Source organism: Salvelinus fontinalis, chromosome 13 (genome assembly GCF_029448725.1).
Source record: "Salvelinus fontinalis isolate EN_2023a chromosome 13, ASM2944872v1, whole genome shotgun sequence".
NCBI classification, from domain to species: domain Eukaryota; kingdom Metazoa; phylum Chordata; class Actinopteri; order Salmoniformes; family Salmonidae; genus Salvelinus; species Salvelinus fontinalis.
This window is the reverse complement of record NC_074677.1, coordinates 25,615,198-25,638,913: the sequence shown is the minus strand read 5'-3', so window position 1 is coordinate 25,638,913 and position 23,716 is coordinate 25,615,198. Positions and strand designations below refer to the sequence as shown.

Below are 23,716 nucleotides of genomic sequence, written 5' to 3'. Positions count from 1 at the left end.
ATTAACAGGAGCAGATCCTTCCCATGATGTCAGCAGGCAGAGCAGAGCCCGATAAGACGAGGGCAGGAAGGAGAGTTAAGGAGTGCACACTGTACACTCTCCATATTAAGCCCAATGACCTCACAGATCCCCCTTTCCAAAACCAATGGCATCACAATGACGGGACATGAGAGGTTCCACTTCCACTGTCAAGGGCAGGATGTCTTACTGGCTAGTAGAGGCCATCCAACATAAAATAGACAACCATCAGTACTTGTCAGGCAGCAGGACCTGAGACTTTACAGTCTCTCTCTTACCAGGTCCTACCAGGTCTCCGTTGTAACAGATTATCTCAATGAGACTAACCTGGATATATAAAGCAGAACAAAACCCCCTTGACCATGAAGGAGTTCCTGTATTAACCCTGGCTGACATTACAACAGGTTGCCCAACACACTGCTGAAAGAAACGGGTGTTTCAGCTATCCATGCTTTACTAAATGGATGTAATGAAACAGATACAGCCAGGATATACAGTAATAGTGTGATAACGGCAGGATTTACACCGGTTCACAACGCTGAGGCCGTTTGACAGGTTGGCTATTAATTAGGGCTTTTATTGTGCAGACAGACAGCAGATGTGACTGAGCCACTGCAGGCTGACAGGCACTGCGATGTGACACACAGACAGAGACACAGTCAGTAGACTTATGTAATTCCCAGGCCCAGCGTGAAGTAGTGGTGTAATGGAGAGTTTGCCACATTACAGGTAAACATGTCACAGCTGGTTGAGGGAAGACGGGGGAAAGGAAAACCTCTCCATGGGGGTCATCTCCTCCTTAACTACAGAGGGCTACTTATGTCAGTGTTGTATTGTGTTCCCAGCCAGGTCTTAAAGCTGTGATACAGTCGCTATAGCTAAAGCAGCTGAGGATGTCTTAGTCAGTCCACCTCAACCTGTAGGAACACACACATACACACACCACAACGGGCTCACTGTGACACACACGTCAGTCAGCGTGACGGACGTCACCGTTTCATTCTGACAACATTAACTTCCTCTTGCTCGTTCTCCTTTTCCCTCGTTCCATTTCTCCTCTCCTCTCTCCACAGATAAATAGAACTTGACAGGCAGAGAGTAAATTTGGTTCAGAGAGCATGTCACCAGCCATCACGTTGAGGTGTCAATAGGAGCTCTCTGGCCAACACACACACACACTCACGCAACCCTGTCACACACACACAACCCTGTCACAAAAACACACGCAACCTTGTCACACACACACACAACCCTATCACACACACACACTCACGCAACCCTGTCACACACACACAACCCTGTCACAAAAACACACGCAACCTTGTCACACACACACACACACACGCAACCCTGTCACACAAACATGCAACCCTGTCACACACACACACACAACCCTGTCACACACACACAACCCTGTCACACACACACAACCCTGTCACACACACACAACCCTATCACACACACACACAACCCTGTCACACCCACACACAACCCTGTCACACACACACACAACCCTGTCACACACACACACAACCCTGTCACACACACACAACCCTGTCACACACACACAACCCTGTCACACACACACAACCCTGTCACACACACACACACACACACAACCCTGTCACACACACACACACACAACCCTGTCACACACACACACACACAACCCTGTCACACACACACACATACACACAACCCTGTCACACACACACACATACACACAACCCTGTCACACACACACATACACACAACCCTGTCACACACACAACCCTGTCACACACACACACAACCCTGTCACACACACACACAACCCTGTCACACACACACACAACCCTGTCACACACACACACAACCCTGTCACACAGGGGCGGCAGGGTAGCCTAGTGGTTAGAGCGTAGGGCTAGTAACCGAAAGGTTGCAAGATCGAATCCCCGAGCTGACAAGGTACAAATCTGTCGTTCTGCCCCCGAACAAGGCCCACCGTTCCTAGTCAGTCATTGAAAATAAGAATTTGTTCTTAACTGACTTGCCAGTTAAATAAAGGTAAAATAAAAAATAAACACACACAACCCTCACAGCAGAGGTCTACATACACAGCACCAGGCCGTCATTGTAAATAAGAATTTGCTCTTAGCATTGTGAAAAGACACCAATAATACTTTTCACTCTGTTATTTTTAGCCAGTCACACAGTACAGACCAAGCCTGTCTATGAGTGAGTAAGCAGTGGTGCGTTGGAAGTTTCTTCCCCCTGTCAAATCCTGTTTCCCTTCCTGTAGAGGGGCAGTGGTAGGCTGAGGACAAATCTGCAATAGTAGATTTAGCCAAAACCCTATGTGGTCTAAAGTAGTACACTATATAGGGGATATGATGCCATTGTGGATGCAACCTGAGACTCACCGTGAACTGCCTGTGGACAGGAGTCATCAGCATGCATCCTGGTGTTAGTGGACTCTCCAGGTCCATGTCTCCACACTCAAACACATCCTCATCTTCCAGCACTTTGTCCAAGTAACACAACACCTCCTCCTCCATGGTCCTCCTCACAGGGCCTAATCCCTCTCTCACTCTTTTGTTCTCTCCCTTCTTCAGGCGTCCCTGGGCCTGCCCAGGCACCGCAGGCCTTCCTCTACTGCAGCAAGCCAGTCTTGTCCTTCCTTCCTTCTGGGCCCACAACCCTCCTCAGCCCTGCTTGAAATACTCAACGTTCTGCTGTTCTGTCTCTCTTTGTCCCTCTGTCTTTTTATTTTCTTCTTGTTTCTTATCTTTCTGTTGAGAGCCAGAGAGTCTTTAGCCGGAGCTCCACCTCATTCAGCTGTTCCTGGTGTTGTGTGCAGCACACACACACACACACACACACACACACACCTCGAAACACATACAGACATGAGCAGGGCGATAGCCCCGCCTACCTGCACCCCTCCCTCTCAGTCTTTGTGGTGTGTCACTGCTCCGCCTCTACTTCCTCACAGGGTGAACACTCCTCTCTCTCTGCCTCTACTTCCTCACAGGGTGAACACTCCTCTCTCTCTGCCTCTACTTCCTCACAGGGTGAACACTCCTCTCTCTCTGCCTCTACTTCCTCACAGGGTGAACACTCCTCTCTCTCTGCCTCTACTTCCTCACAGGGTGAACACTCCTCTCTCTCTGCCTCTACTTCCTCACAGGGTGAACACTCCTCTCTCTCTGCCTCTACTTCCTCACAGGGTGAACACTCCTCTCTCTCTGCCTCTACTTCCTCACAGGGTGAACACTCCTCTCTCTCTGCCTCTACTTCCTCACAGGGTGAACACTCCTCTCTCTCTGCCTCTACTTCCTCACAGGGTGAACACTCCTCTCTCTCTGCCTCTACTTCCTCACAGGGTGAACACTCCTCTCTCTCTGCCTCTACTTCCTCACAGGGTGAACACTCCTCTCTCTCTGCCTCTACTTCCTCACAGGGTGAACACTCCTCTCTCTCTGCCTCTACTTCCTCACAGGGTGAACACTCCTCTCTCTCTGCCTCTACTTCCTCACAGGGTGAACACTCCTCTCTCTGCCTCTACTTCCTCACAGGGTGAACACTCCTCTCTCTGCCTCTACTTCCTCACAGGGTGAACACTCCTCTCTCTCTGCCTCTACTTCCTCACAGGGTGAACACTCCTCTCTCTCCGCCTCTACTTCCTCACAGGGTGAACACTCCTCTCTCTCTGCCTCTACTTCCTCACAGGGTGAACACTCCTCTCTCTCTGCCTCTACTTCCTCACAGGGTGAACACTCCTCTCTCTCTGCCTCTACTTCCTCACAGGGTGAACACTCCTCTCTCTCTGCCTCTACTTCCTCACAGGGTGAACACTCCTCTCTCTCTGCCTCTGCCACTCCATTCAATTTCAATTTCATTTAAGGGGCTTTATTGGCATGGGGAATATATGTTTACATTGCCAAAGCAGGTGAAATAGGTAAACAAAAGTGAAAGAAACAAGAAAACATACACAGTAAACACAACCGGCTGTGATTGCGCCGCCCTACGGGACTCACAATTGGCCCAGCGTCGTCCAGGTTTGGCCGGGGTAGGCCGTCATTGTAAATAAGAATTTGTTCTTAACTGACTTGCCTAGTTAAATGGCTAAATAAAAATTACATTTAAAAAAATCATAATATTGTGGCAACAGGTCTCTCTCCATCTCAATTCAATTGAAGGGTTTTATTGGCATGGGAAACACATGTTAACATTGCCAAAGCAAGTGAAGTAGATAATAAACTAAAGTGAAATAAACAATCAAATTGAACAGTAAACATTATATTCACAGTAGTTCCAAAAGAATAAAGACATTTCAAATGTCATATTATGTCTATATAAAGTGTTGTAACGATGTGAAAGTACAAAAGGGAAAATAAACATAAATATGGGTTGAATTTACAATGGTGTTTGTTCTTCACTGGTTGCCCTTTTCTTGTGGCAACGGGTCCCAAATCTTGCTGCTGTGATTGCAAGCTGTGGTATTTCACCCAGTAGATATGGGAGTTTATCAAAATGGGGTTTGTTTTCAAATTCTTTGTGGATCTGTGGGAAATATGTGTCTCTAATATGGTCAAACATTGGGCAGGAGGTTAGGAAGTGCAGCTCAGTTTCCACCTCATTTTGTGGGCAGTGTGCACATAGCCTGTCTTCTCTTGAGAGCCAGGTCTGCCTACCGCGGCCTTTCTCAATAGCAAGGCTATGCTCACTGAGTCTGTACATAGTCAAAGCTTTCCTTAAGTTTGGGTCAGTCACAGTGATCAGGTATTCTGCCACTGAGTACTCTCTGTTTAGGGCCAAATAGCATTCTAGTTTGCTCTGTTATTTTTTGTTCAATCTTTCCAATGTGTCAAGTAACTATCTTTTTGTTTTCTCATGATTTAGTTGGGTCTAATTGTGTTGCTGTCCTGGGGCTCTGTGGGGTCTGTTTGTGAACAGAGCCCCAGGACCAGCTTGCTTAGGGGACTCTTCTCCAGTTCATCTCTCTGAAGGTGATGGCTTTATAATTGAAGGTTTGCGAATCGCTCCCTTTAGGTGGTTGTAGAATTGAAAGGCTCTTTCTGGATTTTGATAATTGGTGGGTATCGGCCTAATTCTGCTCTGCATGCACAAGCATTTCGGTACACTCAAATTAACATCTGCTAACCATGTGTATGTGACCAATTAAATGTGATTTGATACTTGGTGTTTTACATTGTAAACGGAGGATATTTCTGCAGAATTCTGTATGCAGAGTCTCAATTTGGTTTGTGTCCAATTTTGTGAATTACTTGGTTGGTAAGCGGACCCCAGACCTCACAACCATGAAGGCCAATGGGTTCTATAACTGATTAAAGTATTTTATTTTATTTATTTTTATCCCCTTTCTCCCCAATTTTCGTGGTATCCAATCGCTAGTAATTACTATCTTGTCTCATCGCTACAACTCCCGTACGGGCTCGGGAGAGACGAAGGTCGAAAGCCATGCGTCCTCCGAGGCACAACCCAACCAAGCCGCACTGCTTCTTTAACACAGCGCGCCTCCAACCCGGAAGCCAGCCGCACCAATGTGTCGGAGGAAACACCGTGCACCTGGCGACCATGTCAGCGTCCACTGCACCCGGCCCGCCACAGGAGTCGCTGGAGCGCGATGAGACAAGGAAATCCCTACCGGCCAAACCCTCCCTAACCCGTACGACGCTAGCCCAATTGTGCGTCGCCCCACGGACCTCCCGGTCGCGGCCGGCTGCGACAGAGCCTGGGGGCGAACCCAGAGACTCTGGTGGCGCAGTTAGCACTGCGATGCAGTGCCCTAGACCACTGCGCCACCCGGGAGGCCCTGATTCAAGTATTTTTTAACCAGATCCTAATTGGTTAAATGGCATGGAAGGCCCCGCTCTCTCTCTCTTCACAGATTTGTGGCTCTCAGTCTCTCCCTCCCTCGTCTCCCGTTCTCTCCCTCCGTCTCCCGCTCTCTCCCTCCCTCCCCCGTCTCCCGCTCCCTCCCTCGTCTCCCGCTCCCTCCCTCTCCCTCTCCCTCTCTCCGTCACTCTCTCCCCCGTCACTCTCCCCCCCGTCACTCTCCCCCCCGTCACTCTCCCCCCCGTCACTCTCCCCCCCGTCACTCTCCCCCCCGTCACTCTCCCCCCCGTCACTCTCCCCCCCGTCTCTCTCCCCCCCGTCTCTCTCCCCCCCGTCTCTCTCCCCCCCGTCTCTCTCTCCCCCGTCTCTCTCTCCCCCGTCTCTCTCTCCCCCGTCTCTCTCTCCCCCGTCTCTCTCTCCCCCGTCTCTCTCTCCCCCGTCTCTCTCCCACTTCTCTCTCCCACTTCTCTCTCCCACTTCTCTCTCCCACTTCTCTCTCCCACTTCTCTCTCCCACTTCTCTCTCCCACTTCTCTCTCCCACTTCTCTCTCCCACTTCTCTCTCCCCCGTCTCTCTCCCACGCTCTCTCCCACGCTCTCTCTCCACCGTCTCCCACGCTCTCTCTCCACCGTCTCCCACGCTCTCTCTCCACCGTCTCCCACGCTCTCTCTCCACCGTCTCCCACGCTCTCTCTCCACCGTCTCCCACGCTCTCTCTCCACCGTCTCCCACGCTCTCTCTCCACCGTCTCCCACGCTCTCTCTCCACCGTCTCCCACGCTCTCTCTCCACCGTCTCCCACGCTCCCACGCTCTCTCTCCACCGTCTCCCACGCTCTCTCTCCACCGTCTCCCACGCTCTCTCTCCACCGTCTCCCACGCTCTCTCTCCACCGTCTCCCACGCTCTCTCTCCACCGTCTCCCACGCTCTCTCTCCACCGTCTCCCACGCTCTCTCTCCACCGTCTCCCACTCTCTCTCTCCCGTCTCTCTCCCCCGTCTCTCTCCCCCGTCTCTCTCCCCCGTCTCTCTCCCCCGTCTCTCTCTCCCCCCGTCTCTCTCTCCCCCCCGTCTCTCTCCCCCCCGTCTCTCTCCCCCCCGTCTCTCTCCCCCCGTCTCTCTCCCCCCCGTCTCTCTCTCCCCCGTCTCTCTCTCCCCCGTCTCTCTCCCCCCCGTCTCTCTCCCCCCCGTCTCTCTCTCCCCCCGTCTCTCTCTCCCCCCGTCTCTCTCTCCCCCGTCTCTCTCCCCCCGTCTCTCTCCCCCCCGTCTCTCTCTCCCCCGTCTCTCTCTCCCACGCTCTCTCCCACGCTCTCTCTCCCCCGCTCTCTCTCCCACGTCTCCCACTCTCTCTCCCACGCTCTCTCTCCACCGTCTCCCACTCTCTCCCCCGTCTCTCTCTCCCCCGTCTCTCTCTCCCCCGTCTCTCTCTCCCCCGTCTCTCTCTCCCCCGTCTCTCTCTCCCCCGTCTCTCTCTCCCCCGTCTCTCTCTCCCCCGTCTCTCTCTCCCCCGTCTCTCTCTCCCACGCTCTCTCTCCCACGCTCTCTCTCCCACGCTCTCTCTCCCCCGTCTCTCTCTCCCCCGTCTCTCTCTCCCACGCTCTCTCTCCCCCGTCTCTCTCCCACGTCTCTCTCTCCCACGTCTCTCTCTCCCACGCTCTCTCTCCCACGCTCTCTCTCCCCCGTCTCTCTCTCCCCCGTCTCTCTCCCCCACGCTCTCTCTCCCCCGTCTCTCTCTCCCCCGTCTCTCTCCCCCGTCTCCCTCCCACGCTCTCCCCCCCGTCTCCCTCCCACGCTCTCCCCCCCGTCTCCCTCCCACGCTCTCTCTCCCCCCCGTCTCCCTCCCACGCTCTCTCTCCCCCCGTCTCCCTCCCACGCTCTCTCTCCCCCCCGTCTCCCTCCCACGCTCTCTCTCCCCCCCGTCTCCCTCCCACGCTCTCTCTCCCCCCCGTCTCCCTCCCACGCTCTCTCTCCCCCCCGTCTCCCTCCCACGCTCTCTCTCCCCCCCGTCTCCCTCCCACGCTCTCTCTCCCCCCCGTCTCCCTCCCACGCTCTCTCTCCCCCCCGTCTCCCTCCCACGCTCTCTCTCCCCCCCGTCTCCCTCCCACGCTCTCTCTCCCCCCCGTCTCCCTCCCACGCTCTCTCTCCCCCCCGTCTCCCTCCCACGCTCTCTCTCCCCCCCCCGTCTCCCTCCCACGCTCTCTCTCCCCCCCCCGTCTCCCTCCCACGCTCTCTCTCCCCCCCCCGTCTCCCTCCCACGCTCTCTCTCCCCCCCGTCTCCCTCCCACGCTCTCTCTCCCCCCCGTCTCCCTCCCACGCTCTCTCTCCCCCCCGTCTCCCTCCCACGCTCTCTCTCCCCCCCGTCTCCCTCCCACGCTCTCTCTCCCCCCCGTCTCCCTCCCACGCTCTCTCTCCCCCCCGTCTCCCTCCCACGCTCTCTCTCCCCCCCGTCTCCCTCCCACGCTCTCTCTCCCCCCCGTCTCCCTCCCACGCTCTCTCTCCCCCCCGTCTCCCTCCCACGCTCTCTCTCCCCCCCGTCTCCCTCCCACGCTCTCTCTCCCCCCCGTCTCCCTCCCACGCTCTCTCTCCCCCCCGTCTCCCTCCCACGCTCTCTCTCCCCCCCGTCTCCCTCCCACCCGTCTCCCACCCACGCTCTCTCTCCCCCCCGTCTCCCTCCCACCCGTCTCCCACCCACGCTCTCTCTCCCCCCCGTCTCCCACCCACGCTCTCTCTCCCCCCCGTCTCCCACGCTCTCTCTCCCCCGTCTCCCACGCTCTCTCTCCCCCGTCTCCCACGCTCTCTCTCCCCCGTCTCCCACGCTCTCTCTCCCCCGTCTCCCACGCTCTCTCTCCCCCGTCTCCCACGCTCTCTCTCCCCCGTCTCCCCCGCTCTCTCCCCCTCTCTCTCTCCCCCGTCTCCCCCGTCTCCCCCTCTCTCTCCCCCTCTCTCTCCCCCGTCTCCCACTCTCTCTCCCCCGTCTCCCACTCTCCGGATCTCAATGTACCTCTTCTCTGAAATGAGTGAATTCTGTTCTAGGTGCTTTCCAGCTGTAGTTTCCTGAACAGATACATGTTTCTGCACAACCACAGAGTAGACTGACAATGGTTTTGTGCCCAAAGAAACACCACATACAAAGCGTACAGTACAAGACAAATGAAAATGCATAGACAACAACCGTTTTCCCCTAAAATACCCATGCTCCCTGCGAGGTCCAGCACGTCAGGCCTGTGGAGAGGACCTCCGTCTGTCCAATAGCAAATACACACAGTCCTCCCTTAAGGCTCCATGGAGAGGGCCTCAAATAGTGTCCATGAGAAGATCTAGTGAAAGTACTATACTACCCTGTTAGACATAGATGACCTGTCACACCCACAGCAAAATACAACTATAGTCAAATCACACACTTTTACAGGTTCTGTTAGGTGTTGTATTTACAATTTCAGAAGCTCAAACTTTCAACCTGCATTTCACAAGAGATAAGAATTTATAGCTTTTTAAGTTCTGCAAATATGTAACATGTAAATAATGGAAGCACATGGCTTGTTTCCACCTCTATTGACCACGCCTCAAGTGTACAGCCACATGACATTCTATATGAAATGAATTGAGGATATTACATGAATAAAGAAACTGGATGTGAAACTCAAATACACCAGCAACCAGTCTTCCTCACCCTTCAAAATAGGGAAATGGCTTCCTGCAAGTCATGGAAAAAGGTTTCGATGTGGGTTTGAGTGTTTCCCCTTTCCTCAGAGCTCTGCAAGTCAACCAGTCAGTGGTCAACATGCAGATCATCTGACCAATGGGAGATAGTGATGGTGGTTGATGGAAGGAGAACGCAGTCAAACAAGTACTATGTATTCAGATCAGATGATAAATCTTTGGCAGGTAGAAGTTAGTAACTAGTGCGAGTCGGCTTGGTTGCTGCGGTCTCTTTCTACCAATTGAATTCAAAGGGCTGTATTGGCATGGGAAATATTTGTTTACATTGCCAAAGCAAGTGAAATAGGTAAACAAAAGTGAAATCAACAAATAAAGTGAACAGTATCTCCTGGCACCACACCAATAGTGTGTGATACAGGAACAACCCGACTTGCGGAAGAGGCATTCCGCCTGCCGAACACCTGCCCTCGCCGTCGTTAACACAACTGCAGGAAAACAGTGCCCAACAGGCTGGGGCAAAGTACACGGTCTACCGGTGTGCTAGCTACCTATCCCGCCTGCTGTGTCCTGGAGTCCTAACTAGCATCCAGTATCCCTCGCTAACGCCTGCCAAATACCTGCCCACACCATCATTAACACAACTGCAACAAAGCAGTGCCCAACTCTTCTTCTTCTGTGGGGTATATTGACGGTAGGCAGCCAACATTATCGTGCATTAGCGCCACCTACTGTTCTGGAGTGCCTCCCGCCTGTGTACTGAGTCCTACTGAGTCCTACTGAGTCCTACTGAGTCCTACTGAGTCCTACTGAGTCCTACTGAGTCCTACTGAGTCCTACTGAGTCCTACTGAGTCCTACTGAGTCCTACTGAGTCCTACTGAGTCCTACTGAGTCCTACTGAGTCCTACTGAGTCCTACTGAGTCCTACTGAGTCCTACTGAGTCCTAGCTGAGAAATTAGAAACATAAAGTGGGGTTGCTGCAGATGCAAGAATGTCCACATGCAGGAAAGTGCTGAATTGTGGGCCACAATTGCACCCTTCGCCAATACTCAGGCGCACACACAGTGTGACTGCTGCTAGCTCCGTTCAGCTCTCCTTCGGTGCGTGCATTACAGCTTCAGATAATAACGAAGCATTTAGTTATTTTTTTCTGCTGTTTCCCCCACTCTGATCGGATCAGACTGGATGTGGAGCCTACCGGGTATATATACGGGGCCGGGTTTGGTTGTCCTTGGGTCCGTTCGAACCGGGTGTTCATATTTTTAAAAATTATTTATTTGGGTAGGGTCAGAGAGAAGACCTCTACTTTTGCAAGTCTATTTGCTGTGTAAGCCCATTGCAGAAGTTACAGCAGGTCTATTTGCCGTGTAATCCCATTGCAGAAATTACAGCAGGTCTATGTGCTGTGTAAGCCCATTGCAGCAGTTACAGCAGGTCTATTTGCTGTGTAAGCCCATTGCAGAAATTACAGCAGGTCTATGTGCTGTGTAATCCCATTGCAGCAGTTACAGCAGGTCTATGTGCTGTGTAATCCCATTGCAGAAGTTACAGCAGGTCAATGTGCTGTGTAAGCCCATTGCAGAAGTTACAGCAGGTCTATGTGCTGTGTAATCCCATTGCAGCAGTTACAGCAGGTCTATGTGCTGTGTAAGCCCATTGCAGAAGTTACAGCAGGTCTATGTGCTGTGTAAGCACATTGCAGAAGTTACAGCAGGTCTGTTGGTGCTCCGTCTGTCTCCCAACACCAGGTGGAGATGGAGATGTATCAGTGGACTGTACCATAGTAAAAGAAGAAACCCTAGGGTCACATAACAATGATGTAGGAGAGAGAGAGATGATTGCTGGCTACTCTGTTGGAACAACTGACACTGTTGTCTGAATAAAAGCAGTCTCCTTGTTCACACTACAGTGGGGAGTAACACTAAAAACCACACTCCAAGCATCAGCTATTTTCCATAACCTTTAAGCATCCATTTGATCTTTCAGTCAGCCAGTGGCCTGTGTGGAAGATAAGGGTCAGGACTGGGTCAGCTCTGTCCTTGCAGAGAGGGTCAGTGTGTGAGGATAATGATAAATGCACGTACCCACACACACACACTGGGCTACTGTCACTACTACCACCACTGGCACTAGTATGGTACCCCTTGGCCCCTACTCATTGAGAGAGTTTATGGTATTCCATACTGCTGGGTTAGTGTATAACCATTCAGACAGTCATTACCATTTAGCAAGCTAAAGCTAAGCTATTTCTTGTCCCTTTGTCATACAGGTTACATACTAAACTGATAGCAAAGCTACCATATTATATGGGTTTGCGTCTGTGCTGAGTTCTGACATGTCTCAGTTAGAGACGGAGGCTGTGCATGAATGCAGCACCTGTAGTGTTACCATGAAGATAGAACTCTAGTGGTTAATTACTGCTAATTACACAGGCCTGAAGAGATACGCCTGCAGGAAGTAGTCACAATGTTAGGAATAGGAAGTGTTGAGAGCAAAAGCACTGGATCTGTGAGGAGTAAGAGGAAACCTCTACAGTACGGTCCTGTCCTCCAGTGTGTGACTCACCCCGGGCAGCAGACCCTCTGGGGGGACGGGGGAGATGGCCTCTCCATCGGGACCACGGGCACACAGGCTCGGGGACATGGTGGGGGACTCATCTATGAAGGGCATGGTCTCTGAACTGTCCTGACTCTTACGATCCTCTGCTGTGTCTCCGTCATACCCGTCTGTGTTATAGTTGAAGTCTGGAGGTGAGATAGAGACAGGGGTTAGTATTAGGGATGCACGATATATCGGTGGAAATATCGGAATCGTCCGATATTAGCTAAAAATGCCAACATTGGTTCGGCCCGATGTCTAGTTTAATGCCGATGTTAAAAACCAATATCAAAGCTACCGTGCATACCTATATAACGTTGGTACATGATATAATGACGCTACGTAAAATTTTGCGCTACACCTAGCCAACAATGTCTGCTGTGCGGATCGAGTAGTCGTTTGAAGGAGTAAGAAAATGTCTGCGAGACAACTCAAAGGCCAAATCCATTAAAGCCAAGATAATGTAATTCATTGCCCTTGACAATCAACCGTTCTCTGTCGTGGGTGATGTTGGCTTTCGCCGACTGGTTGAGCACCGGTACACACAACCAAGTGCGCTATTTTCCAGATGTTACCCTAGCGGAGTTGCACAGTAATAGCGTCACCGCTATTAGCTTCACAACATACATACTATGGAACGCTGTTTGGGTCTTTGCGTGTCAAAAAAGATACAGTAGCACTGTCAAAGCTGTACAAAAAAGTCTGCAAACAAGCAAACACAGGCCACAAACGATGTGTTTACAATACTGCGTTGGTAATAAAGCATCATTTGTTTGCCAGCAACTTCTGGGGTAGCTAGCTTTAGCTTGGTACCTAGCTAGCACCAATACAACCAGCCTGAAAACAATGACCAGTAGAAACTGCAGTCATTTTCATTATTCTTAGCAATGATTTAGGAATCCTTGTGACTAAGTATTAGCTAGGTTGCCACTTGTTGTTCACCTATTGAAATTGCACTTCAGTTCATGAAAATAAATAGCAAGCCAGCTACTTAACCCTGTTGCCCAAAGCTAATGTTATAAGCAGCCAGCTAGCTTCATCTGGCTAGTGAGGTTTTGAAAATGGCCACAATAGGGATTTGGCACAATAGTGGACTTTGCGGTTTACCTTCAAAATAACAGTATGTCATTGACAGTGATGCAAATAGTAGAATTATGCCATACTTTTATTTTGAAGGCTAACCGCAAAGTCCACTATTGTGGCTAGCGTCACATAGATGGGTCCGACCACCATTAATCTAAGAAGAACTGTCTTATAAATGAGGGTTATTTTAGATGATGACACCTAGCTACATAGTTACCTAGCTAACAATAGCTACTGAAACAGATTGTGTCGTTTTGCTATGTTTTTGGGGAAGAACATGGTTTGCTCCCATGAGCTAGCTAGCTTTTTTTTATGACAAGCATTGTAGGTGCGCAAAACAACTTCGCCAGCATCATAGCAGACGTATCGATGAATCGTTGTGACATATGAAATACGAGAGAGTGTAATCAACGTGTAATAACTACGTAAAAAACGTATGAACGCGTTAAATTATTATTTGATGCGCAGTCATATTCAGGTCCTGATTGGTCAAATAGTTTTATTTGACATGTCAAATAGTGTTATTTGTATTTTCAAGTATTGTGGTGGCAGCATCATGTTATGGGTATGCTTGTCACCAGCAGGGACTGGGGAGTTTGTCAAGATCAAAAGAAATAGGAAATGTATTGCATTACAAAATGTCAAATATGTCAACAATCCTTTCTCCAAAGGACTACTCTATGTGAAAATCCCCAAAAATCTGTCTTTTTTTGTCTGGATTTCGTGAGCAGAAAGACGGTCTCCGTAGACCACACAGAGCAGCAGCTTTGAACGCATCTAGCTGTGATACCCCTTTTATTTTTCAATTAGGAGTCATTTGTCAGTGGTATCACACAGAATCTGAAATCCCCAGTGGGATATAGGCCTAGATAGACAATAGAGCCCTAATATGAAGCAGACCCAGAGTGGCGGGGGGACCAACCCATCTGTCAATCACTGACACAGATGCTAACACACAGCCACTAGACCACCCACCTGTCACTCAACTTCCACATACACACAGGGGCTTGCCTGTGTTGCCATGCAACGCGTCATGCCATCTGTTTTGCTGGGTGACAGGGACTTGAGAGCCAGCTGACTGGGCACAGGGCTATATACCTACTCTAACAGCAACCATATGGCTTATTCAACCACAAACCTTCTCTAGATGACTGTTCGTTCAGATTCACATGTGGCCCTTTTTATGCCATTGTGTAAATCTTGTTTCAGCATCATTGATTTTTTATAAAAACGTGAGACCAGTAGCCTATGTCGTCATTACCAGTACAGGAAATCTAAATATTGACATTGTGGTGTATGGTAGATACAATTGGAAAAGGTATATCACATATGATGCGGGGTGGGATTGACTTGTGTAAACACGACAGTCACACAAAAACGAAACACCTTTCTGAAGGTTTTAACCTCGATGTGCCCGTTTCAGACTCGTCATCAGAATGGTTGGTTTAAGAATGGATTTAGGTCACTGTGGATGAAAGCATCTGCTAGAGCTAGACGACTAAAATACAAAATGTAGACTTGAACCCATTCAATCCAATCTCATGAGAGTATTTATTATGTGATGCATAATCCTATCGTCATGCTGCGTGGCTACAGTCTAAATTCTTTATTGCATATCCCAAAGGTTCTCTTCCCTTTTATTATCTGCAGAGGCACAGAGCCCTGAATGCTTGAGTGAGAAAATCCCCATATCATCAGACAGATCTACTTGAAGGAGAATGGATTTAGGCCTATAAGACGAATAGAAAGCCAAACAATCGTGTAAAATAGTCAAATTATAATAGCGAACCCAGGGTTGCAAAAACTCTGGTAACTGTCCCAAAATTCCAGTGGGAAGATTCACAGATTCAGCTGAAAATGCCACCTCCCCTCATGGTGCAACTATCCAGTGTGAGGGGTTTGAGAGGGGATGAGGGCAGTGCAGACTGGGGAGGGGTTTGAGAGGGGATGAGGGCAGTGCAGACTGGGAAGGGATTTGAGAGGGGATGAGGGCAGTGCAGACTGGGGAGGGATTTGAGAGGGGATGAGGTCAGTGCAGACTGGGGAGGGATTTGAGAGGGGATGAGGTCAGTGCAGACTGGGGAGGGATTTGAGAGGGGATGAGGGCAGTGCAGACTGGGGAGGGGTTTGAGAGGGGATGAGGGCAGTGCAGACTGGGGAGGGGTTTGAGAGGGGATGAGGGCAGTGCAGACTGGGGAGGGATTTGAGAGGGGATGAGGGCAGTGCAGACTGGGCAGGCCCTCCGGTCTAATACGTGGAATACGGTGAATGTAGGCCAGCAAGAGGTCCTCTGCTCTCACTACACTGCCTGCAGCTCTCCAACACACACACCACAGGAGGTTGGTGGCACGTTAATTGGGGAGGATGGGCTCAGAGTCATGTTACCCTACTTCAGTTCTCTAATGGTCAGAGTCATGTTACCCTACTTCAGTTCTCTAATGGTCAGAGTCATGTTACCCTACTTCAGTTCTCTAATGGTCAGAGTCATGTTACCCTACTTCAGTTCTCTAATGGTCAGAGTCATGTTACCCTACTTCAGTTCTCTAATGGTCAGAGTCATGTTACCCTACTTCAGTTCTCTAATGGTCAGAGTCATGTTACCCTACTTCAGTTCTCTAATGGTCAGAGTCATGTTACCCTACTTCAGTTCTCTAATGGTCAGAGTCATGTTACCCTACTTCAGTTCTCTAATGGTCAGAGTCATGTTACCCTACTTCAGTTCTCTAATGGTCAGAGTCATGTTACCCTACTTCAGTTCTCTAATGGTCAGAGTCATGTTACCCTACTTCAGTTCTCTAATGGTCAGAGTCATGTTACCCTACTTCAGTTCTCTAATGGTCAGAGTCATGTTACCCTACTTCAGTTCTCTAATGGTCAGTCATGTTATACTAGTTCAGTTCTCTAATGGTCAGAGTCATGTTACCCTACTTCAGTTCTCTAATGATCAGAGAACTGAGTCAAACTAAGACCATGAGATCCTGGTCTTACTGATGCCTCGGTGAACACATTGTGTTATTAATGAGGTAGAATGCACTTACTGTTTTCTCAAACATTAGATCTGCTGTCTACTCCAACAGAGCACTGAAGCATGCATGAGAGTGGTCAAAGACTCCAGCCACACTAGTCATGGACTTATCTCTGCTAGCGCACGGAAAGCGGTACCGGAGCGCCAAGTCGAGGTCCAAAAGGCTTCTTAACAGCTTCTACCCCCAAGCCATAACTTGACTCCTGAACAGCTCTCCTTCCAGACTCATATCAAACATCTCCAATCCAAAATCAAATCTAGAATCGGCTTTCTATTTCACAACAACGCCTCCTTCACTCACGCCGCCAAACGTACCCTCGTAAAACTGACTATCCTACCGATCCTCGACTTCAGAGATGTCATCTACAAAATAGCTTCCAATACTCTACTCAGCAAACTGGATGCAGTCTATCACAGTGCCATCCGTTTTGTCACCAAAGCCCCATATACCACCCACCACTGTGACCTGTATGCTCTAGTCGGCTGGCACTGGCACTCGCTACATATTCGTCGCCAGACCCACTGGCTCCAGGTCATCTATAAGTCTATGCTAGGTAAAGCTCCGCCTTATCTCAGCTCACTGGTCACCATAGCAACACCCACCCGTAGCACGCGCTCCAGCAGGTATATCTCACTGGTCATCCCCAAAGTGAACACCTCCTTTGGCCGCCTTTCCTTCCAGTTCTCTGCTGCCAGTGACTGGAACGAATTGCAAAAATCTCTGAAGCTGGAGACTTATATCTCCCTCTCTAACTTTAAGCATCAGCTGTCAGAGCAGCTGTATAGTCCATCTGTAAATAGCCCACCCAATCTACCTACCTCATCCTCATAATGTTTTTATTTACTTTTCTGCTCTTTTGCACACCAGTATCACTACTTGCACATCATCATCATCTGCACATCTATCACTCCAGTGTTAGTCTGCTAAATTGAAATTACTTCGCTACTATGGCCTATTTATTGCCTTACCTCACGACATTTGCACACACTGTATATAGACTTTCTTTTTTTCCTTATTGTGTTATTGACTGTACGCTTGTTTATTCCATATGTAACTCTGTGTCGTTGTTTGTGTCGCACTGCTATGCTTCATCTTGGCCAGGTCGCAGTTGTAAATGAGAACTTGTTCTCAACTGGCCTACCTGGTTAAATAAAGGTGAAAGTAAAATAATAAAATAAAAACTATGGAGGGTTTTCCACTGACTTCCTCAGTGCCTCCGGTAGGGAACCACCACCAGCAGTGATTTACAACAGTGACTGTTCTGTAAATGATAGATTGAAAGTGGTACTATAGGAAACATGATGTTATTCACACAGCAGGATGTTACATACTGATTAATGGCCAATGCAGGTGATTTAAGGGGAGTGTTAACAAACAAAGGATGATTGGATATCAAGCTAAGATCTGTAATTCCTTTAGTGTATTGTGGCGTTCCATCACCGTTGCAGCCAGACGTAAAACCTCTCCTGACCCTAAAGCGCTGAGCTCAGGGCTGCTTTGAATAGCCAACAGTTAGTCTTTGTGTGATATTGTTACGCTCTCACTCTAAATCACTTTCACTGTTGGTTCTTCCTGAGGTAGCTGGAGTTGTAGGCTGTTTAGGAAAATAAACAAGGGACTGAATGGAGTATGTTCATACTGGATGACACACACACACACACACGACATCAGTGGTATCAGAAAAATACCTAGAGAGGTAGAGCAAGTAGATGTGTGGAGTTCAGAGGTCACTCATTAGAATGCATGACAGTCCTCAATCTAATCAATGTCCTATCTTTGTTCTCAGATGAAATGAATGCAGCAGCATATGTGTGTGCCTGATTGCGTGCTCCATTCATGATGGCCCTAGAGGTTAGGGAAGGAGGGGAGAAGCCTGTAGTTGGATCAATGTGATCCCTGCTAATGGGCTGATAAACACAGCAACATGATTAGAGGTGTTATACTGCCCGATGAAGACATGAAAGGGATCAAATACTCTATAGCCTCACACTGTGGGCCAGCCTAGTCGCTTTTCCCTAGATAGGCCTACTTCATGTAATTCTGAAAGGATCAGATGGCAATGACCAATATGGTATTAACTCCATCTTGCTCTCTAATAGGGGGTAGGGGTTAGGAGCTAGAGAGTAGGGACAAGGGGCACATTTGGAAGTCAAGCAGTAGTCTCCCTCAGCACCAAGGCAGTGTTGTAACACACTTAGTCCTAACGCTACTGTAGAACTCTGTGACAGAGTCTGCCATGTCTCGAATTTAAAAGCCCAGGACATTCAGTACACTTTGTTCTAAATGCACAAATAAAGCATTTATATCATAAGATATGTGTTTAAGTGCCGCTGTGCTGAAGGTGACTGACTGGAGATTCATTTATAAAAACATTTAACCTTTATTATCTAGGCAAGTCAGTTATGAACAAATTCTTATTTACAATGACGGCCTACCCCGGCCAGACCATAACGATGCTGGGCCAATTGTGTGCCGTCCTACGGGTCTCCCAATCACGGCCGGTTGTGATACAGCCTGGAATTGAACCAGGGTCTGGAGTGACGCCTCTAGCACTGAGATGCAGTGCCTTAGACAGCTGCGCCACTCTTGAGTTGTGCGGACTGCAATTCAGATGATGTATTCTGTCCCCATTCCCTGCCTCAGTACCATCTGTCAAGGACTGTTGCAGTTACACCCGTCACTTTACTAAGATATCCAACACCCCAGAGGAGTAGGAAATATAGAAACATTAAAGAGAGAGATGATAGAAGACAATTACAAGAGAAGAGTATTTTAGCCTTGGAAGATAACTTTTGAGGGATATATCACAGTACTTGCACTGATGTACCACTGCAAATACATCACTGTCCTCTTCCCTTCTAAGTGTTGATGCGTGTTGTTTAACCAGCGGTACATTGAAGGGTAGTGAACCCTTGGTCTGCAGACTCACACTCCTCTCCATCGCTCTCCTTTCCTCCCCTGTTGTCACTTTCTAACATTCCCCCAACCTCTCCTGATGGACAGCTCCCCAACGCTCCAACCTCCCTGACACAGCCAATCACAGGCCGTCTCCATGGCGAGGGCAAAGGCTGTCATGACAACGCGCCACAGTCGTTTGTGCTTCCCTGAATGAGAATGTGTCAGAGGCAAGGTTCAGACTGAGATGAGACTATTTATACAATGTTAATATTGAGAAAGTTTATGAAGGAAAGGCCACAGCTTGAGTCAATAACTAGTCTCAGCAGGGATCAATCAGCCTGTGGCTTTCTAGTGAGATTTATCATACAAAGCAACCTGAAGCGCGCGCACACACACACACACACACAGTAAACAGCTGTGGGCTGAAGTTACAGTCAGTGAGCTCATCAGCCAGAGTTAGCGCCATAGCAACTACACACACTGTGTGAGGGTGTGAGTCAACCAATAAGAAATCAATTCCCTTCCCTGCGTTGCCTAAATACCAAAACCATACCTGCATAATTGCAGTCATTTCAGTAACTGCAGGGCATATATTCACTCTGTTCACTGGCTCTTTATTAGATGATTGAGCTAAATTAGACCTAGCTACATTGTTTCCTATTACTGCCACTTGCCCCAATTATGGGAAACAAACCATCAAAGGAGTTTATCCAGAGAGAATAAAAGACCTGGGCCTTTTCTAGAGAATATATTCTCCAGGTCCATCTAAAATGCGGCCTGACAGAGAATGCATTTCACTCTGCCTCTCTCTCTCTCTCACCTTCACACAAGGCTTATCTATACTGTTAATGATGTCTGCCTCCACTGATTGAACTGACTGTTCACACACCTCTGTTGGGCTGAAGGAATGGCATGACAGCTGTCATTAAATCAGATAAATGTTTTGCTAATGTCATTTGAAGGATAATTGGTGAACTGGGATGGACATGATTTGAGTGGGAACCACTGCTCGAGGCTATTAAACTGTGGGTCGAGCCCCCTCACCCCCCTGGTTCGAGTCCAGGTTCTCTCGCAGCCGGCCGCGACCAGGAGACCCATGGGGCAAAGCACAATTGGCCCAGCGTCGTCCGGGTTAGGGGAGGGTTTGGCCGGCAGGGATGTCCTTGTCCCATCGCGCTCTACTGACTCCTGTAGCGGGCTGGGCGCAGTGCACGCTGACACGGTCGCCAGGTGTACAGTGTTTCCTCTGACACATTGGTGCGGCTGGCTTCCGGGTTAAGTGGGCATTGTGTCAAGAAGCAGTGCGGCTTGGCTGGGTTGTTTGGAAGGACACACGGCTCTCAACCTTCGCCTCTCCCAAGTCCGAACGGGAGTTGTAGCGATGAGACAAGACTAACTACCAATTGGATATCACAAAAATTGAGAGAAAAAGGGCCAACAATTTTTATTTAATTTAAAAAATATATATATATATTTTTTAACTTACTAGTAGAATGCACAAGGTGCAATTTCGAATGTATAGAACTGCAAGAAAAAAAATACTTTAAGTGAAAAATGTTCTTTGCACACCATAAGTGTAGAATTGCAGGAATTAATTAAATAATTAAACCTGCTAAATTCTCTCCACTAACAAGAAACGTGTGAACAGTTTGTCATGAACAGTCCTTGTGCCCATAGAAAGACAGGGGACGCGTGATGTTCCCCAATGCTGGGCCCCGAGTGAAAATGTTTGGGAACCCCTGGCCTAGAGAGAGGGGGAGAGGAGAGAGGGAGACAGACAGAGACACACACACTCGGCAGATAGATGTAGTTAGGGCTGGCCCTTTAGGTTGTGGAGAACACGTATCACCCCTTTCCCTGGCGGCAGCTGAGACAGACCAGTTGTAAATAGGTGTGAAACGCTGTCTGATGGGCTGTCTGATGAGCCAACCAGGAGCTGGAATGGTGGCAGTTTTCACTGCACTACCACTCATTAAGACACAATCGGCGCAAGACCAGAGACAAAATGGCTGGTATGAACCGCTACTCCGTCACTTCTTTAACTCGAGCACAACAGTGAGCGTATGATAGTGATACACAGCAGGTGTTTGTCATCCCACTCCACACACAGTCGTGACACTGGAATTGAACCCCTCTGTGAGAGGCTCTCTGGGTTGTGGCTGTGTAGTGGCGTGGTGAGGATGGGTGAGTGGACCAGAGACACTGCGAATGCATACATCACACAGCTCCCCACAGGCTGCTGCAGTGTGACAGGGTGATCCATCTCACACACACACCAAACAAGCAAGTACACAGAAGATGGGGAAGATCTGATGCACAGCACCTCCATCAATGACAACACTTCATCTCAGAGATTCTAAAGGCCAGTGAAGATGGAAAGCAGTTTACAACACACATGCTACATTTCAACTGACAAAGAAAAATGTCTGTTACTGTACATCAAATATTGTCTATCATGTCATAGCTCATGTTGACAGCTAATTAGCCCTAGTTTTATCCTTGTTTCATAACTTTTAGACATGACATTGGCTTCCAGACTTGCATGTTCTGTGTGGGCCATCAGCAGTGGTGTGTGTAGTGTGATGTTATAAGAGATATTCATGACCAATACGTGTCAGAGAAGAGCAGAGTTAAAATAGCAGCGAGTCCCCAGGGAGACGGACATTTCCAAAAAGCACACACACACACACACAGACAGACAGAGACAGAGAGACAGAGAGAGAGGACACACAGAGACACAGAGAGAGAGAGAGACACACACACACAGAGAGAGAGACACACACACAGGGAGAGAGAGAGACACACACACAGAGAGAGAGAGAGACACACACACAGAGAGAGAGAGAGAGACACACACACAGAGAGAGAGAGACACACACACACACAGAGAGAGAGAGACACACACACACACACAGAGAGAGAGACACACACAGAGAGACACACTTCTCTCTTCATGTCCACATCAACAGCAGGTATTCATGATTTAAAACATGTTCAATGACAGTGCAGTAACTTTCCTGCAAGTTTCACTTAACAGATGTGATATATTCTGCGGCAGTGAGGGGAAGTTCCTCCTGCGTGGCTGGCTCAGCACCTATCTGCAGTGTCCTACAGTGGGAAGCGGTTATGTAATGTTTGGCAGGCAGCACTGAACCCTGCAGCGGTTTCTCTAATAAATCATGGCTCATGACGTGTTCATATGCGGCACTGTGTGCTACGCCAGTGGGGTTAAGGTGAGATTGTGAGCACAGAGGTACTGTAGTATGGGTTCACACTAGATCACATGAGTAGGCTAGAATGTGAGCAAAACTATAATGACAAGTAATCAAATTGCTCGACAAATGACCCAAATTGTTTGTCGAAGTGGGCTGAACACACTTCTAGTATATGTTGGTGAAATATGCATATGTGGGCTTGACTGGAACATAATACGACACACATACACGTGCACACACACACACACACACACACACACAAATGCATAATCCAACCTCTCACACAAAGCGATTGACAACCATTGCATGCCGTACTGAAAGGAGGAGGGAGAGGGAGAGTGATGTTTTACAGGAGAGGGAGAACAAACAGAGGAAATGACAGAAGCAGGTCTCGTCATCAGATGAGGCTGTTCAGCCGTATCCCTGTAGAGGGAAGAGATAAGGACCCTTTCTCACTCAAATGCCACATGCATACATCAACCACCACCACGTTACCATGGCACCGTACACGCTAATTAGCTGGCCAACCCGAGCCACTGGCGAGATAGGTAGGCCACTTAAGAAATAATGCCTGAGAACCCGGTTTCAAGGGCATTATCACACGATGACTCCCGGTTTCAAGGGCATTATCGCACGATGACTCCCGGTTTCAAGGGCATTATCGCACGATGACTCCCGGTTTCAAGGGCATTATCGCATTTATAAAAAGTTTGCCATGATGTTTGTTTAAAAATATATATATTTTAATGAGTGAATTTCTCATTGCATTCTGAAGTTGCTACCCAAGCAGGCAAGTAGTAAGTTCTTTTATCATATTTTGACCCTGTCGTTAATTCTAATAATTATATTAAATTAGACATTGTCATGCTAAAGAGAAAATGGCATGTAGCTAGCTAGCAGAGATTCAATAATGAGACAAAAACCTCAATAAATAATTATTTAATAAATATCCAATAGGCCTAAATAGGAAACAACTATTATGGTTGGCGAGTCCGAGCTAACCAAGCTGGTGATGTTAATAGTGACGTTTCCATTGATGGCACACAAGTGGAAGAGTGGTACTGGTGCTGGTTGGTGACAACCAGCGCTTGCCTCTTCTTTGCTGGCACGGGATAGATCGCATTTGTAAAATGATACATTGTTGCACAGGTTGTAGAGGGAGACAGGCAGGTGTATATAATCCCCAACTTTTGAAAAACAAATAGGAGCACGGAAAAATTGTCTGTAGAAGTTATGGAACGCAAGGCAATATCATGAGGAAAGCGCGTGACCAGGAACTGGCAATCTGCCAGACCACTGACTCATTCCCTTCTCATCCGGCCCCACAACACAGCATAAGCTTCATTCAACGTTCTACCGACTGTTGACATCTAGTGGAAGG

At 48.8% G+C, this 23,716-nt stretch overlaps 1 protein-coding gene across 8 annotated transcripts in view; it reads right to left on the bottom strand.

The window, feature by feature from the left end:
* LOC129868307 (active breakpoint cluster region-related protein-like) overlaps positions 1 to 23,716 on the bottom strand; it is a 224,395-nt gene that overhangs the window by 140,089 nt on the left and 60,590 nt on the right. For 7 of the 8 annotated variants that reach the window (XM_055942160.1, XM_055942161.1, XM_055942162.1 and 4 more), the window contains exon 2: positions 12,081 to 12,259. In XM_055942160.1, the coding sequence (XP_055798135.1) occupies positions 12,081 to 12,259 (179 nt within the window). Of the gene's footprint in view, positions 1 to 2,938; positions 2,947 to 12,076; positions 12,260 to 23,716 lie in introns of all 8 variants that reach the window. The other variant, XM_055942168.1, reaches the window with a different exon arrangement.